The sequence below is a fragment of the Bos indicus genome, chromosome 3, assembly GCF_029378745.1.
Source record: "Bos indicus isolate NIAB-ARS_2022 breed Sahiwal x Tharparkar chromosome 3, NIAB-ARS_B.indTharparkar_mat_pri_1.0, whole genome shotgun sequence".
NCBI lineage: Eukaryota > Metazoa > Chordata > Mammalia > Artiodactyla > Bovidae > Bos > Bos indicus.
Genome location: NC_091762.1, coordinates 15,225,188 through 15,242,819, shown reverse-complemented (window position 1 = coordinate 15,242,819; position 17,632 = coordinate 15,225,188). Strand labels below are relative to the sequence as shown.

Sequence of the window (17,632 nt, the reverse complement as noted above, 5' to 3'; positions counted from 1 at the left end):
TTACTACATACAAGTGTATTCCCCAAATAGCATTTGTGTTTTGAGTTTCATACGAACTATATCATGTTCTGTATTAGAGCTCGCCCTCAGTATTAGTTTTGAGGTCCATCTATGCCATACATGTAACTGCACTTTACTTTTGTATGGCATTCCATTGTGTGACTGTCTCGGTTTACACACTCTTTTATATCAGTGGACATTTGTGCTTTTTACAGTTTTTGATTATTCATATTCTACTCCTATAAACATTGTAAGACATATTTTTCAGTGTACCTGTATATGTGTTTTTCTAAAATAAATACAGAGTAGAATACCTGGGCCATAGTTATATACCTTTTCAACTTTACAGGTAATTTCAAATTTGTTTTCTAAGATATTTGTATTTATAGTTCCATTGACAGTGTAGGGAAGTTCCCAGTGTTCCCCGTGCTCTAGCATTTGCTGTTGTCTTTTCAATTTTTCTCAATATGATGATTGTGGAAGTCTTTTTGTTGTGGTTTTAATTTCTATTTCCCTGATTTGTCATCAGGGTGAAACTCTTCATAGATTTACTAGCCATTTGTATTCCCTTTTCTGCGAAATACCTGTTCATGTCCTCTGTTCGTCTTTTAATCAGTGTCCAGGCAGTCTTTATTCTAGATACTAACCCATCATGCAGATATCTTCTCCCAGTTGTGGCTTACCTTTTCACTTTTTTTTTTAAAGCACAGGGATAATGCTGAAAGGAATGACAAGGCTTGTCTCCAGGGTCCATAAGGTGAGTCCTAACTGACCTAAGTGCTTTGTGCAAACTGTCTTTAGGTGGATTTCCTTTCTAAATTGATTGTATCCAGAATAAAATGCTCTGGTGAACTTGAGCTGACTGACCACTCAAAAAAAAGCATTCACAATTCCTTTTCTCTGCCATACACATCACTCCTAACTGCCCTAAAAATCCAGTAACAGGTCTTAGTAGAATAGTTGTCCTTGGAATTTTACCCTATCATAAAACATTTTTTAGTAGATAAATAAGCTTAAGCACAGTTGTCTTTATTAACTTTTATTATTCTCTAGTTCTCATCCCTTAATGAAGTATTGAAAAAAAAATTGCTAATTTCTGATAGTTGATTAAATAACAGTCATATATAAGAAGGATGATTCTGTTACTTTACTTCATTCTCTCATCTAATGAGCAAATAGTTTTTCAGCACATTCCATGGGGCAGATGCTCGGGATTCTAAGATGACTCATCTCACTAATAACGGTTTCTGTTTGTTGGGCATCCATTATGTGCCAGACACTGTGCTAAGTGCTTTGTTTCTCTTAATCTTCATGATCAACCCATAAGGTAGATAATATCTTTGTTTCACAGATGCAGAAATTGAGGATTAGAAAGGCTAAGTAACTTGCCTGAGGTAACATGGTGTGAAGTTGTCGAGCCCACACTAGATGGTGGATCTGTCTGACTTAAAAGGCTATGACCTTAACCACTCTGCTGTATTGCATTTTATGGCCCATGTTTTTCTTTCAGACCTCCAAATCCAGTAGCAGAATCATGATTAAATGATTCTGTCATAGTATGGTGAAGGCACCTAACTGGATTAGTAGGATCCAGAGGTAATCCTAAAGAGCTAAATCCTGAAGGATGAGCACTGAGCAGAAGGGCTTAGTCACTCCCATCTGATCATTTAATTGCAGATTTCCTTAAAAAGGAGTCCTTCCTCTTATGGGAGTCATCTTTTCCCCAGAGATTCATGACAAACCTCTGTGCATAAAATAACCCATTTTTATAAAACAAAATGAAAGGAGATATCAACAAATGGATGGACTCTGGCCCCAACTAATTATATTAAAAGGCTACAATTTCTTCTTCCTAATAGCAGACAAGAAAGTCTTGAGTCCAAACTGCAGAGGAATGTCAGTGAGAAAATTGTATGCTTTCTGTAGATTGGTTTAGAGGAACCTTTATTGGCTCATGAATGCTCTCTTTCAAGAACTGCATGATTTTCATTCTGGAACAGTGCAGAGGCAGCTGTACATATGGTTGTTTGCCCTGGAAACGAGAGACTAGCTGGGTGATGCCATGTATCACACTAAGAAGGAAGGAGTCCATTTTGTTAGCTTTTAATTTGCTGCAAAAAAACACTTAACTAAAATGTCATAGGTTTCTTGTAGAAATAGCACCACCTAGTGGTCTTTGAATATAATTTCCCATTTGAATGCTACTTTATTTGGAGACATGTTTTCTCTGCAGTAGAACTCAAAAAATTTTATCAGTAGTAAGGTGCATTGTCCAGATGCTGTGTTGAGATAACAGGCCTCGAATTCTCATTGGCTTAACTCAGCACATGATACTGGTTTTTGTGTATTTTTTGTGTGTTTTGTGTCTGTGCTTTGTTTTGCTATTGCTGTATTTCCGAAATGATTATCAGGCAGGGAATTCCCTGGCTGTCCAGTGGTTAGGGCTCTGAACTTCCCCTGCAGGAGGCACAGGTTCAATCCCTGGTCGGGGAACTAAGATTTCACATGTTCTGCGCTGCAGCCAAAAAATAAAAATTGGTTTATAAGCAGATATGGGGGCTTCCCTAGTGGCTCAGATGGTAAAGAATCTGTTCTCAATGTGGGAGACCTGGGTTCAGTCCCTGGGTTGGGAAGATCCCCTGGAGTAGGAAATGGCAACCCACTCCAATATGCTTGCCTGGAGAATTCCGTGGACAGAGGAGCCTGGCAGGCTACGTTAATGAGATTGCAAAGAGTCGGACACGACTGAGCGACTGAACTGAACTGAACTGATCTCACATTGTAGATTTGTTTGCCACAGCAGAAGAAAAAAGGGAATTTTTACCCATTCTTAGCTGCCTGACTAGAAGTGACCCAAGTTATTTCCATTTAGAGCTTATTAGCAGAACTAATCGGAGAAGGCAATGGCACCCCACTCCAGTACTCTTGCCTGGAAAATCCCATGGACAGGGGAGCCTGGTTGGCTGCAGTCCATGGGGTCGCTACGAGTCGGACACAACTGAGCGACTTCCCTTTCACTTTTCACTTTCATGCATTGGAGAAGGAAATGGCAACCCACTCCAGTGTTCTTGCCTGGAGAATCTCAGGGACAGGGGAGCCTAATGGGCTTCCGTCTATGGGGTCGCACAGAGTCAGACACGACTGAAGTGACTTAGCAGCAGCAGCAGAACTAATAATGTGACCCCAATCGATCTGCCAAGGAGGCTGGGAGATTAGCGTATTTAGATACGTGATAAACACTGCTGTCTCTGCATCCTCAAAGTTGCAGCAACTGTATTACTTTACCCTGTTACTTTGTATTTGGTTGGCCAAAAAATTTCCATAAGATGTTACAGAAAAACCTGAACGAACCTTTTGGCCAACTCAGTATTAATGTATGCGAATCTGGTTCAGAGGTTTGTATGTGCAGTTCACCAAGCTGTAGTGTAGTGCAGTTCACTCTCAGTTAGCTTGATGCTATATGTACTCCCCCATCACATGTCTCTGGGAAAGACTTTTTATTCCAGGGCACGAGCATGAAGCGTTTGTGGTACATTATGTACTCGGAGAAGTAGACACAAAGATGTACAATACCTGATCCCTTCTCTTCCAAGTGTGTGTGGCCTAAAATGGGAGACAAACTTACATGTAAGATAGCATGATAAAGATTTTGGAGTCAGACAGACTTGGATTTGGATTCTGGTTTCAATACCTACCAACTCAATGACTTTAGACAAAATTATCTAATTTCCCTGAACCATGATTTCCCTCATAATAAAGTTGTGTAATTCTCTACCTATCTTCTAGGATTCTTAGCTCAAAAATAATGTGTATATGTGTTGCCTAGCATTTTTTAGGTACTCAGTTAATGAAAACCATGAATGTAGTTCCAGGCAGAGTAAAAATGCATGCAATACAAAGAAAGTGCTATCAATAGAGAGGGAAAGATAATTGCTTTTGCCTGGAGGTGTCTGGCAAATCTTCACAAAGGATATATCGTTTGAGATGAGTCTTAAAGGATGAGTAAGATTTAAATAGGGAGAGAGGGAAGTTGAAGTAGAATGAGCAGAATTATAAAGGCATAAAAGTGAATAACGTGTTTTAGCATAGTTGGCTGGCTAGAGTATGGACTCTATAAAGGGGTGGGACTAGAAAGGTGGGTTGAACTTACAGCAGTGGCCTTCGTTATCATATTAAGGACTTTGAGACTTATTTTAACATAAGTAAAGAATCATCCCAACTTTCTGATTAGCTGAAGGTGAAACCTGTTTGGGAGGACAAATCTTTTGGACTGTCAAAGATTCAAAGATACTAGTTAAAAAGCTGTTACGGAGTTAAAGGTCTTATAAATGGATAAGTGTTACAAAAGGTGGTATAAAAATAATATACATTTTCTACACTCATGCAGCTGCTTAGTGAGACTGAATATAAATACAGGCAGCTTTCCTATTACCTATTGACCTAGCAAGCAACTCCCTTACTATAACCATCTCTCACACCCCTGTCCTCCTGACTCTGCTGGATCCGTACTCTAATCTTTCTCTTGTAACTGGCATCTCTTTACTTATAAACAAGGCCTGTTATCCTAACTCAGCTTAGGAGTTCTCCAGTTAGCTTTTTCTTGGATTTATCTCCTGAAATTGCATCCTCTTCCCCAGCCTTCCCCCAGTTTTGAGGTTTCCATGTGCAGTTCACCAACTTGCCTGTAGAGCAGTGTATTTTCACTTAGCTGGATGCTTTACGCACTCCCTCATTACTCGCCCTTAATGAAAGATTCTTTATTTGGGCAGAGCTAGCCAGCACATTGTTGCAGGAAGTGTAATTATACCTGACAAATAGGAACATTGCACTAATCCCCTAATAACTGAGGTGACTAGGATTACTAGACAGCTGGGAATTGTACAGTACTGACCACCATTCATCACTTTGGGCAAGAGCATTAAAAGAAGTTTCCTGAGTCTAGTTGTTAATGGCTGAGCTATACTCCTGAACAGTCTCTAATGGAATTGTTTCCATGTGGGACAGCGCCCAGACATAGCAACACCAGCTGGAACAGATTCAGAGTATGAATAATGTGATTGGACTTAGAGAATTATAAATAATAACAAGGTTCTGTTTTACATAAAACTAAAATGCATGTTAGTAATATTTTCCCCTGTTGCACATCTGGCTTTAAACCTCAGTGTTGTAGCAAGCACAAAAAGCCTAGTAATTTAAAACTAAAATGGTTTCTTTTATAGTTGGACCCTGGACGTTTTTCGCACTTAGGGACCCAGGCACCCCAGTGCCCTGTTGCTCACTTGGATAACCAGGTTCCAACTGAGAGAACCAGAGCTATTTCCCGCACTCTTGAGAACGATCCGGTAAGTTGCTAATGTGTATATGGATTTTTTTCAGGGCTTATAATTTGTTTGCCATTGTTTTATGTATCAGGAAAACTGAAACCAAAGGAAGGTAAGCAGATATACATACAGTCAGACAATGTACCTGAGACAGCATTCTGGAACCTTCATCTTCCCCATCCCTATCTGATCCTCTAGTAACATAACTCAGGCAGCTCAGCCTGTATCTGTTCTGATTTAATGCCTGCCGTTGAACTCACTTCATGCTGTCAGTTTTGTTATATATAGAGTGGGTACCTAGTAAACAGTTAAATACTCAATATCTTAGAAGTTAAATTTAGTAGTTATTGTTGATCTTACTGTATGATGGGTTAGCAAACTTTTCCTTCAGGGACCAGATAATAAATATTTTAGACATATGAGCCAAAGTGATCTCTGTTACAGCTGCTTAGCTCTGCCATAAACAAATGGCTGTGCTCCAGTAGAACTTTATTTATGAAAATGGATAGCCAGTCATAGTCTACCAACCCTGGTTTGGAGAATCCTAAGAAATCAACTTACATGCCCAGGATCACATGGCAGGGCAGGTCCAGAACACAGTCTTCCTAGTAACCAATCTGGTTGCATTTTCTACCTCAGGTCCCATTAGGCTAAACACTTATTTCTCATTCCTCGGTATTATTGTTGCCTCTTATAAATGAAATTAGTTGTGTGATCTGTGCCTAAATGTGAAGGGAACCAATAGTTTTTCTCTCCTTTTTGTCCCTACCCTTGCCCCCTGAGTTGCCCCATCTTAACATATGCTGCACACGTGGAATGGGAAAAAAATAACTCATTACCCAAAACACCATCTCAGCAGGGTGTGTTGTATTTATGTCTCTAGCGTTCATCTACTTTCACAAGCACAAAATGAAATAGGATAAGTGAATGAAGTCATTGAAGTGTCTTTCAGCTTTCCCCTGTAATTGTAGTCCCTTTATCTGCCAGTTCCTCTGGGGTTTCTATGGCAACAGTGGCATGCAGAGGATCTTGTCACGTGATTGGAGCATCTCTATACACAGCACAGAAGAATCCAGATGGCAAAAATTGTCTCTGCTGCCTCCACATCTAGGGTTCATGTTGCTGAGCAACTGGCTGCATCATTCAGGCCAATATAAGCTTTGTGTTCAATACATGCACTGTGGATTTGGGGACAATAGTGAACATTTTTGTCTAAGATAAGAAATTAAAGAATAGAATATCTTTTCCAGCTCTGAGAACTGTTTCCTCAGTAGCGTCTAGAAAGCCCTTGATGCTTTTTCAAAGTCTTTGTCGCTCTCCATTATACTTGTTTGCATTTTTATTTCCTAGGCCAAGCATGGGGAGCAGCACGTGGGTCAGCACTACAACATATCCATCCAAGAACTGAAGACCGTGTTCCCCCATGGCCTACCTCCTCGCTTTGTAATGCAGGTGCTCAAAACGGGAGGGTTTTGGAGGGAACTTGTAACACAAGGTGTTGATAGCAGAGGTGTAGAATTAAATGAGTAGAAAACTAAAAGATTTAATTTGAATCTTTAAAAAGATAAATTCAGCTATTGATTATTTTTTGTGAATAGTGCTGTTGTTATTATTTTAAGCAGATCTGAAGTTAACGAGTTTAAATCCTTTTTGAAGCCAGGCAAAATATTCTTAAGTAAATAAATAATACCCCACTCTTTTTTCTTGTGTTACCCAACAGGTTTCTAGAAACTTCAGCCTTCAAAAATTGTTAAAAATTAATTTAATATTTGCTTTAGCAAGATATCCTGAAAATAGTTAATATGTGTAGAAAAACAAAAACGTATTCATGAGTCAGAAACAGCATATGGCTTAGATGCATCACTCATTGTTCTTCAGTCTCATGGGTTTTCAGAAAATAGTTTTGTAGTCATAACGTCAACCCAAAGAGTGTGATCTTGGGTTGCCTTAATAGCCAGTGAAAGAATTCAGTTAACTGGAAGCAGGGTTTATTGGCAAAACTGGTTCTTTGGCTAATTCCTGCTTAATTATTTTCAGTCTCAGAAATTATTCCTTCTTACTGAAATATCAAACTTGACTGTGCAGGTGATATTTAGCTTAGAAGCCAGAGGATGTCATTTCTTCAGTGTGCTTCATTTCAAGAAATCAGATGAGACACCAGTAAAGGAGCTAATTCTCGACCATAGACTCTCATCAAAATTTTTGTTGTTTGGAAATAGGACACAATTAGAAGAAATCATTACTTTAAACTGTTCCAAGACATTCATAGTGCAATCTCTAACGTGGTTCTGAGGGTCTAACTGTATCCCAGGTTGCTTTCAGAATGGCTTACCCACCAGAGCTTTGGAGGGAATCACTCATTCTTTCCACAGCTTCCATTTATGTAAAAAGCCAACCCGCTCGCTATTGTCTGTGTATTTAGTACTGTCATATTGCCTAATAACAGCATTTCTGTTTTAATATCTGTATCATGTTTTTGAAGTTTTCACTTTTTGTTAAGTTTGAACTTACCTGTCAAAGTCCTCTTCCAATCCAGTTGTTTGGTTAGGATTAAAAAAAAAAAATCAACATTATTTTAACCTTTATCTAACATACTTGTAAATAGTATTTTTTAGATATTTATTTTTATCAATACACATCATTAAATACTTTATTTGCAAACCATTTTCACACATATCACTGCTTCCAAAATTTTTCCACCAAACTATTCCTGGTGGCTAAAAGGGGATTAATTTTTTTTAAAAAGGAATTAATTTTGTGTGTTAGTTCTCTGGTATATCTATATGCTGGTATTGTCAAGTATGGCCTCATAGCTGAGGCAACTGGTCACACCTGCTCCTGAGCTGGTACATATATAGTTCAGAGAAAAGTATAGGTGGTTACAGTGAGATCTAGCTAAAAATAAATTTTAAAGAATTAACAGGCTTTATGCCATCAGCTGATTTGATGATTAGCATGTATCAGATACCTTGTTCAGCATTTTACACACTTGTAATATTTGTATCAACCTTAAGTAGTGTGCATAGTTATGTTATGAGACATCAGAATTTTTTATAAATTTCAATTAACTAATGCTTCATTTACAGAAATAATCAAAAGCTGACTGTTATGTGCTCAGTGTGGGATGATGTGTTTTAATTTTTAGCTAAATTACATGGTTAAATTTTCGAATTAAATACCAACATCCTTTAACTGAGTAAATGAAGAGTAGGCAGTTTGATCCTATGGTTGCTGTATTAGGCTCGGTGTATATTACCAGAGCTGGCTAGACTTTCCAGCCCCACCCTTTTCTCCCTCTTTTCCCGTCTTGTTAGGTGAAGACATTCAATGAAGCTTGCCTGATGGTAAGGAAACCAGCCCTCGAGCTCCTGCATTACCTGAAAAACACCAATTTTGCTCACCCAGCTGTACGATATGTTCTCTGTATCCTTTCTTGCTTGCCCGGGCTGTCTGAGCCAGTGCTTCCTCCCTCAAATGTGGGAAAAGAAGAAATGCTTTATTTCTTGACAGTGGAAGTGTCCCTTTTGGTAGTGGTTTCTTTAACAGCAAGTGCTTTAGATGGCGAAAAGGGAACAGGAAAAACCCTCAGTCTTTGCCATATTATTCATTTCTGTGCAAAACAAGACTGGCTGATACTGCATATTCCAGATGGTAAGAACTTCCTCCCCTCACTCTGTTGGGGTTAGTTATTCTGTTACTGTGGTGGCACTGTGACTTCAGTTTTCTGGCAGGGCTCTGCTCCAGAGGCAGATTGGTGTGAGGTAGTTCAGGAACCTTTTGATAATAGGAATGAAGTATTTTGGCCCAGTGGTCCTCTGGGTAACGCAGGCCTCTGGTAGTTACCTGATGCCCATGAGCATGAACTCCCACCTTTGTGTTCACCACAGGCTTTATGCCATCAGGTAACAACTTTGAGACCCACAGAGCCTTTGCCATGGTACTGCTTGCCAGCATTCTGGGTTGTCAGCATGAAGTTTAAAAATTACACTCTCTCACTTCATACACATCCCTCCTTGTTTTGATTCTTTAGTACATAATTTTACTTATTTTTGACTGCACTGGGTCTTCGTAGCCATCTGTGGGCTTTCTCTAGTTGCAGCGAGCAGAGCCTACTTTTCGTTACAGTACATGGGCTTCTCATCGCAGTGTGCGGACTCAGTAGTTACAGAGGATGAGGTTAGTTGCTCTGCAGCAGGTGGAATCTTGCCAGACCAGGGGTCAAACCCGTGTCCCCTGCATTGGTAGGTGGACTCTTAACCACTGGACCATCAGGGAAGTCCCTGTCTCCTTGTTTTGTTCAGTGTTGTTTGCATCGACATATTCTAACTAAAACTGCCAAGAAGCTAAGGTGACCTTTAATCCATTTGTTCGTGTATTGTGTATAGTGATAATATTTACTATGAACTAGACACTTTCCCTTTTCACTTTCATGCATTGGAGAAGGCAGTGGCACCCCACTCCAGTACTCTTGCCTGGAGAATCCCAGGGATGGGGAAGTCCGACGCACAGAGTCGGACACGACTGAAGCAACTTAGCAGTAGCAGCGGCAGACTAAAAAATAAACCTCTGAAGCAGGAAGGCTTTAAGAAATACATATGGGAATCTAAAGTCATCTCCCGTAACAGAAAGGGGCACGGAGTATTTTGAGTTGAATACACTCAGTTCTACCTAGTTTGTTTTCTTTTGCCTTTTGATTAGCTCACCTTTGGGTGAAAAACTGCCGGGATCTTCTGCAGTCCACCTACAACAAACAGCGCTTTGATCAACCTTTAGAAGCTTCAATCTGGCTGAAGAATTTCAAAACTGCAAATGAGCGTTTCTTGAGTCAGGTGACTAGACTCCCAGAAGTTTGGTGCTGGACAGTCCTTAAGATTTTATCTTCTTTGTGCCCTAAGTACCAGTAGACTATGGAGAACTAATATTGTAGTTGGGGTAACTATACCATTTTTTCTTTCTTTCATACATTTATTCACCGTGAGTTCATACCCTGAAACTCATTTATGCATGAGAAATAGAGGCAGCAGTAAGCTGTCTGCATCTGGTGTGTAGCAAAAGGAAGTCCAGACAGATTCATTGACTTTTCCAAGGTGACAGCCTAAAATCCTCTAAACAAACATTTCAACTACATAATTTTTTCCAGATTGGATCTTTTAGGAACCAGAAACAGATTTGTAAAATTATTTTTAAGTGATTCTTGTTCACAATCTCTAGGCTAGGGGTTTTCAACTCTGGATGTAAGTCAGAATCACCTAGGAGCTTGTTAAAAATTCAGATAGCAAGGCTTCATCCTGGGCCTTTTTAATCAGAATCCCTTATGTTTTTTCTTGTGTTTCTTTATGCTCCAGGCAGAAATGGGCTAAAAATCATTCCACTTCCTGCCAAGGTCTCTTACTCGGCTTGAAAAATAGATTAAAGCTGACTGCTAATAACCTCAACCTCCTACCCTACCTGCCTAGCTAGGGATGGGTTCATTCTCAGGCTAAGTGGCCTTTTTTGGTCTTTGTTTTATTTTTAGATAAAAGTTCAAGACAAGTATGTCTGGAATAAGCGAGAAAGCACTGAGAAAGGCAGTCCTCTGGCAGAAGTAGTTGAACAGGTATTTAAAAGAGACAGAACGTGTACTCTGTCATAACCAGAGAGCCTCTTGTAGCACTGCAGTCCACCGTCTCTCTTCCCCTCCAGGGCATAATGCGAGTGAGGAATGCCACAGATGCAGTTGGGATTGTGCTTAAAGAGCTGAAGAGGCAAAGTTCTCTGGGTGTTTTTCGCCTCCTGGTGGCAGTGGATGGAGTCAATGCTCTCTGGGGAAGGACCACACTGAAAAGAGAAGATAAAAGCCCGGTAGGAAAACTAAGTTTCTCTATTTTGGTTTCTCTGATTGCAGGAATCATTACATATGTAGGCTGAGACATAGCCTTTTAAACCAGGCAGTGTATTTTCTTGCTTTTGGAATATATGAAATAAGACGTATAGTGAAAATAGTATCAGGACAAGGTGATGCCATGTTCTATCATCCGCTGAACACCAAGAGCATGACAGCAAAAGCTGTGTTTCCTTTTCACAATTTTTTCTATTGTCTTTTCAAAATGATGTTCCGTATTCTAAGCAGAGACGATCAGAAGCATCAAGGTAATAAGTGGTTTGGGGCAGTGGTTATTTTTTCTACTGTTTTTAATCTCCAGAAGCAGGGCAGTTTGAGGACCAGTGGCCGCGTAGCTTATCCCAGAGTTGTACCTCCAGGTACATAGTTATGTAGTTTGTTTTTTTTTGGCCATGCAGCATGGCTTGTGAGATCTTAGTTCCCCAGTCAAGGATTGAACTTGGACCCTTGGCAGTGAGAGCATGGAGTCCTAACCACTGGACCACCAGAGAAATCCCAGTTGAGGATTTTTAGGTTGTTGTCAATGCAGCTATCTCAGGAGAGCATCCAGGTAAAGCAAGTAATGTTCTCTTCTCTCCCTCTCTTCTCCTTCTCCCTCTCACACGTTGACCAATATGCAGATTACCCCGGAAGAACTAGCCCTTATTTACAACCTGAGGAAAATGGTGAAAAATGATTGGGTGAGTACATACAGTGCCTAACACGTTTCAGAAAAAAACGTATTTTCATTTTAAAGATGTTTGATTGCTTCATTGCTAATACTTAACCAGTCTCTAAGTACGTGGACAGAAAGTTCTTTTATCTTATTTAATGTCTGTAATTTGGCTTATCTCTCCACTTGACTGGAGTACACTTATTCAAAAGCATTTTTTTTAAAAATATTGGCATAATTTCACTTTACTGCATTTGTTCAAGGTGTTTTTATTTCTTACCAACTTTGGAGAGGATTTTGATAAATTTAAGATCATGTAGCAATTTACTGTCAGGGTCAAATCACAAATTAAAATTTAGTTGCCATTTAACTGTTATATATGATAAAAAAAAATCTGCAGATGATTAAAATGCATTTTTCTGTCTTGCTGAAATTCAGCTTTTTCTTCTTTCAGCAAGGAGGTGCCATCGTGTTGACTGTGAGCCAGACTGGGTCTCTCTTTAAGCCCCGGAAAGCCTATCTGCCCCAGGAGTTGCTGGGAAAGGTCTGATCACAGAAAATTTGTTTACTTTAGTCATTCTGTCTGAAGATACACACATATATATATTGGGGCATAATTTCAGACTTGGAGAAAAATCATATTCCTCTGCACTTTAATTAGATTTCTAAAATGTTAACACTTTACCATGTTTGCTTTACTCTTTCTCTCCATCTTTTTTTTTTTTTTTAATTCTGAATTTTGTAATAGTAACCTGAGATACTCTTGTGAGTCCCTTGGACTGCAAGGAGATCCAACCAGTCCATCCTAAAGGAGACCAGTCCTGGGTGTTCTTTGGAAGGACTGATGCTGAGGCTGAAACTCCAGTACTTTGGCCACCTGATGCAAAGAATTGACTCATTGGGAAAGACCCTGATGCTGGGAAAGATTGACAGTGGGAGGAGAAGGGGACAACAGAGGATGAGATGGTTGGATGGCATCACTGACGCAATGGACATGAGTTTGAGCAAGCTCTGGGAGTTGGTGATGGACAGGAAAGCCTGTTGTGCTGCAGCCCATGGGATCGCAAAGACTCAGACATGACTGAGTGACTTAACTGAACTGAACTGAACCTGAGATATGATGCCCTCTTTTATATCGTGAAAGTGAAAGTCGCTCAGTCGTGTCCAACTCTTTGCAACTCCGTGGACTACGCAGTCCATGGACTTCTCCAGGCCAGAATACTGGAGTGGGTAGCCATTCCCTTCTCCAGGGAATCTTCCCAACCCAGGGATCGAACCTGGGCCTCCTGCATTGCGGGCAGATTCTTTACTAGCTGAGCCACAAGGGAAGTCCCAGAATACTGGAGTGGGTAGCCTAGCCTTTCTCCAGGGGATCTTCCTGACCCAGGAATCGAACTAGGGTTTCCTGCATTGCAGGTGGATTCTTTACCAACTAAGCTATCGGGGAAGCCCTCGTTAATATGCATATTTTCTAAAATCAAAGAGACTCTAATGTATAAACACATCCCAATTACCAAAATCAGAAAATTAACGTTGACTGTTACGTATATAGTACATTCTGATTTTGCCAGTTTTGTAGCGTCCTTTACAGGGAAGGAGGGTCCTGGACGATGCACTGCACTTACTGCCCTGATGCTTTAGTCTCCTTCAATCTGGTGCAGCACCTCAGTCTTTATAACCTCCATGTTTATATCCTGTTCTTGAGGAGTATATGCTAGTTGTCTTATGTTGGGTTACTTTATGGGTTTGTCTGATGTGTTTTTCCTGAGTATATGGGATGTTAGAAGTTATATTGTGCCTTCTCAGTGCATAATATCTGAACGCACGTAAAGCTTATTTCTCCTCTTACTGGCAGTATAAACTTTGAACACTTGATTAAGGTGATGTCCACTTTGTCTCCTTAACAAAGTTACTCTTTTCCCTTCATAATGAATAAATATCTCATGAAGATATACTTTGAGACTATTTCTCAAGCTGCCCCTTAGCAGTTTTAGTTTTCATTAGTGATTCTGCCCTAAATCACATGACAGTTAGAAGATGGATATTTTCTAGCGCCATCATTACTACTAAATGTATATCAGTTGACCCTCTCTTATATTTAAGAATTTTCCTTTCTGCATTATATATTTATATATTTGTTGCTACACATAAGAGTGTGGATTCTTATTTAATGGATTCTAAAAGTGGCACAGTGGTAAAGGATCTGCCTGCCAATGCAGGAGACACAAGAGACAAATGTTCAATTCCTAGGTCAGGAAGATCCCCTGGAGGAGAAAATGGTAACTCACTCGAGTATTCTTGCCTGTGAAATTGCATGGACAGAGGATCCTGGCAGGCTACAGTCCGTGGGGTTGCAGAGTCGGACGCGACTGAACATGCACACACAAACCTTGACTATCGTTCTTTATTTTGGTGCTTAAGTTACCCCAGACTGGGCCAGTAGGTGCCCTTGAAGCTGGCTGCTCTGTCCCTTTAACACGTCGCCCTCGTTTTTCTCCATACGTCTCCTCCTCTGCCCCCGTCTTTTCTAAGCACTTCTTAGGCACAAGAATATGTTCTAGATTCACCTTGTATTTTCCATACCCCCGTGCTAAAATCAGCCACTTCTCCAAGGAGCTTTGGTTCATTTTGGAGGAGGATGGTATTTAGAAACCAAGACCTGAGTGCGAGGTATACTTATTACTACTAGGATGTGGGTGTCCCTTCTTCCAGGCCCTCTAGCAGAGTCAGCAAGTAGATATATGCACTATTTATATATACATACGTACATACATGTGTATATGTTCTGTACACATGTGTTTCTGTATACATAAGCACACACATCTGTATCTGTTTCTCTACATTAAAAAAAACAGAAGTCTGATACTTGTAATTCCAGCTAGCATCACAGCATTCATTATATCCTTCTTGCTTTCCATATTTGAAAACCTCATCTCCAGTAGGAACTCTGTTCTCATTCACAGTGTATTTACATATTAGCTCAATCTTAGATTACAGAAAAAGTAATTTCAGAACTGCTAACCCTTGCCTCTCTATAAGTAAGAAGTGGGTTTGTTTTTTTGTCCCCAGAATATATTAGATTTGGTTCTTATTGTACAGCACACATATCAGGGCAAAGTGCTGCACACACAACTACAAAGCATTTTGGGGGAAAAAAGCTGTTAAAAAGTTCCACTGGTTTAGTTATGCAGTCCTGACTTGAGGAACCTACACTGGCAAAGGAGCTCTGGCCTGACAGGGCCTTCTTGATGGTGGCTGCCCAGCTTTCTGCAGCCTCCTCTTAAGATCAGCCTGGGGACTGGGACGGCCTCTGCTCTCAGCAAGCCTCGGTCTTGGCCATTTCCTTGCCAGACATTAGAACACAAAATTTTTTTTCCCTTTTATTTAGTTTCACTATGTTTCAGAGCAGTTTTCATCTTTAGCCTAAGGGTCTTTGGGCTCTCCTGATAGCTCAGTTGGTAAAGAATCCACCCGCAATGCAGGACACAGTGGTTTGATTCCTGGGTCGGGAAGATCTGCCGGAGAAGGGATAGGCTACCCACTCCAGTGTTCCTGGGCTTCCCTCGTGGCTCAGCTGGTAAAGAATCTGCCTGCAATGGGGGAGGCCCAGGTTTGATCATAGGAAGATCCCCTGGAGAAAGGAAAGGCTACCCACTCCAGTATTCTGGCCTGGAGAATTCCAGGGACTGTATAGCCCATGGGGTTGCAAAGACTCAGACAGGAGCCAGAGTCTTTCTTCAAATACTCTATCCGCAAGTTAGTTTCTCTTAGCTTCCCTTCTCCCTTCAGTGTTATGTTTGAACTTTAAAATACAATTTGATTCATTTGTTTCAGTTTATATGCCATTCAGGATCTTTTCCCCCACTCCTTGTCATTTTGGTTTTTTTTTTGGAGTATATGAACCATCAAAACTATTGTTGACTGTTGAAGTTAGAACTCCAAAAAGTTGAAGGTTGTATATGTTTATGCGGGTATACTCTCAGATAAGTGGCACCCCCTCGCCCTGTGTCTCAGGCATTATCTCTTTTTTAAATACACTGTGTGTGGTCATGTAGAACAACAGTAACCAGCCCCAGAGAATGTGAAATCAGGTGGAACAGAACAAAAGCAAAGACCTTACCCTCAAAAGTGTTTAAATAAATACCAATTTGTCACTTAACGAATACTATTTCTTTATCCTTTTTCTTCTCCAGGAAGGATTTGATACCCTGGATCCCTTTATTCCCATCCTGGTTTCCAATTATAACCCAAAGGAATTTGAAGGTTGTATTCAGTATTATTTGGAGAACAATTGGCTTCAACATGAGAAAGGTCAGTTGCTTAATTGTTTCCTCTCACAGAAGAACCCCACTGAGACAGAACCTTGATTTCTTCCCTCAGGAGCAGCCTGTAATTTGTTTTTCATCTTTTTTCCCTTTTATCTTGATCTCTTCCTGGCTGATTAGATGGTGAAGAAAGTGTGAGGTTGGCGGGTGGTTATAGTTTAATTTATATGAGACATTATCTCTCTCCCCGAATTCTTGTATTACTCTAGAATAAGGTGCTTGTGCTCATAGAGGAGCCACTGGAGAGCTTCCAGGGGCTTAGCTGCTGCCACACTCTCGCTGTTGCACCTACTTAGCATTCAGCAAGCCTGGATTGAGAGGCTTACGTGCTGGGACACCCACAGAATGACTGAAACCATGTGAGGAGTTACTCCAGCACCAAACCAAATCCTTGCCATACCTGTCCTAGTATCTGCGTATGAAAGTGTGCCAGCTGCTCATTCTACGCTTGCCCTTAGTTCTGGGGTGTGTGGGGTAGGGGTGGAGGAAAAATAAAGGTGTTTCTGTCACTAGATGATAGAGAATTACCTGCAAATTGGGATGGTTATTAGAGGAATAAGGGGGAGTGTATAAAGTCACTGCAGCATGATGAGTTAGGAGGCACCATGGTGAGATTTCACAAGAGCCCTTCAAGTCCAGAGTATAGTCTTGGAACAGCGGGAGGGTTAGATGCTGGTTGGAGGAACAGAAAGAAAAGAAAATTATGCATAGAAAAAATAATACTTGGGTGGGGGGCATTGCAGAATAAAGGGTCTAGAAGTGAGGTCTTGGGAGTATTAATTACATCAGAATATAACTTGGATAACGTAGCCTCTGACTGTAGATTTTGCTGAGTAACAATGCTGCAGGAGAAATCTGCCAATTATCTATGTTTGATTCTATTTTAGCTCATACAGAAGAAGGGAAGAAGGAGCTGCTGTTCTTAAGTAACAGGAATCCCGGGCTGCTGGAGCGGCTCTGTGCCTACCTCTAAGCCACGGTCACAAAGTGCATGGAAGACAATGGATGTTTCTTTAATGGACCAGTCAGATGGGAGGCCCCGCGGTATACAGGAAGAGCAGCCGGCGCCGGTACACGTGGAGCCATGGGACTGCAGTCAGCTCCCAGCCTCTGTTGTGGTGGGTTCCTTGTACTGGGCCTGTGGTGGCAACAAGATGTCCTGAAACTAACACCGGTTTATTAGCTGTGGTGTTCACATTTTAAATAATCATGTAGCTTTTCCTTAAAAATTAAGTATGTTTCTTAAAGTGTTGTGTTATAAGATGGAAAGAGCCTATTTGGAATTGGCCAAATTGAATTTCTTTGGCATTCTGCTTATTGAGGGTCTGAAGAGACTAAATTCTACAGAAATTTTCCAGTCTTTATTCAGTTTATGAGATTGGGACTGATAGCTTGACTTATCTCTCCCAGACCATTCACTTCCTATTTACTTTTATCATGGTCCCTAAGAAGT

At 40.6% G+C, this 17,632-nt stretch overlaps 1 protein-coding gene across 3 annotated transcripts in view; it reads left to right on the top strand.

The window, feature by feature from the left end:
* Positions 1-17,412, top strand: part of DAP3 (death associated protein 3) — a 39,939-nt gene extending 22,527 nt beyond the window's left edge. For all 3 annotated transcript variants that reach the window (XM_019953682.2, XM_019953684.2, XM_019953676.2), the window contains exons 2-13: positions 706-757; positions 5,220-5,342; positions 6,672-6,773; positions 8,636-8,744; positions 8,880-8,972; positions 10,020-10,150; positions 10,837-10,917; positions 11,004-11,162; positions 11,823-11,882; positions 12,309-12,398; positions 16,048-16,165; positions 17,067-17,412. In XM_019953682.2, coding sequence (XP_019809241.1) covers positions 716-757; positions 5,220-5,342; positions 6,672-6,773; positions 8,636-8,744; positions 8,880-8,972; positions 10,020-10,150; positions 10,837-10,917; positions 11,004-11,162; positions 11,823-11,882; positions 12,309-12,398; positions 16,048-16,165; positions 17,067-17,152 — 1,194 coding nt within the window. In that variant the 5' untranslated portion in view covers positions 706-715 and the 3' untranslated portion in view covers positions 17,153-17,412. The remainder of the gene's footprint in view (positions 1-705; positions 758-5,219; positions 5,343-6,671; positions 6,774-8,635; positions 8,745-8,879; positions 8,973-10,019; positions 10,151-10,836; positions 10,918-11,003; positions 11,163-11,822; positions 11,883-12,308; positions 12,399-16,047; positions 16,166-17,066) is intronic.
* The last annotated feature ends 220 nt before the right edge of the window (positions 17,413-17,632 follow it).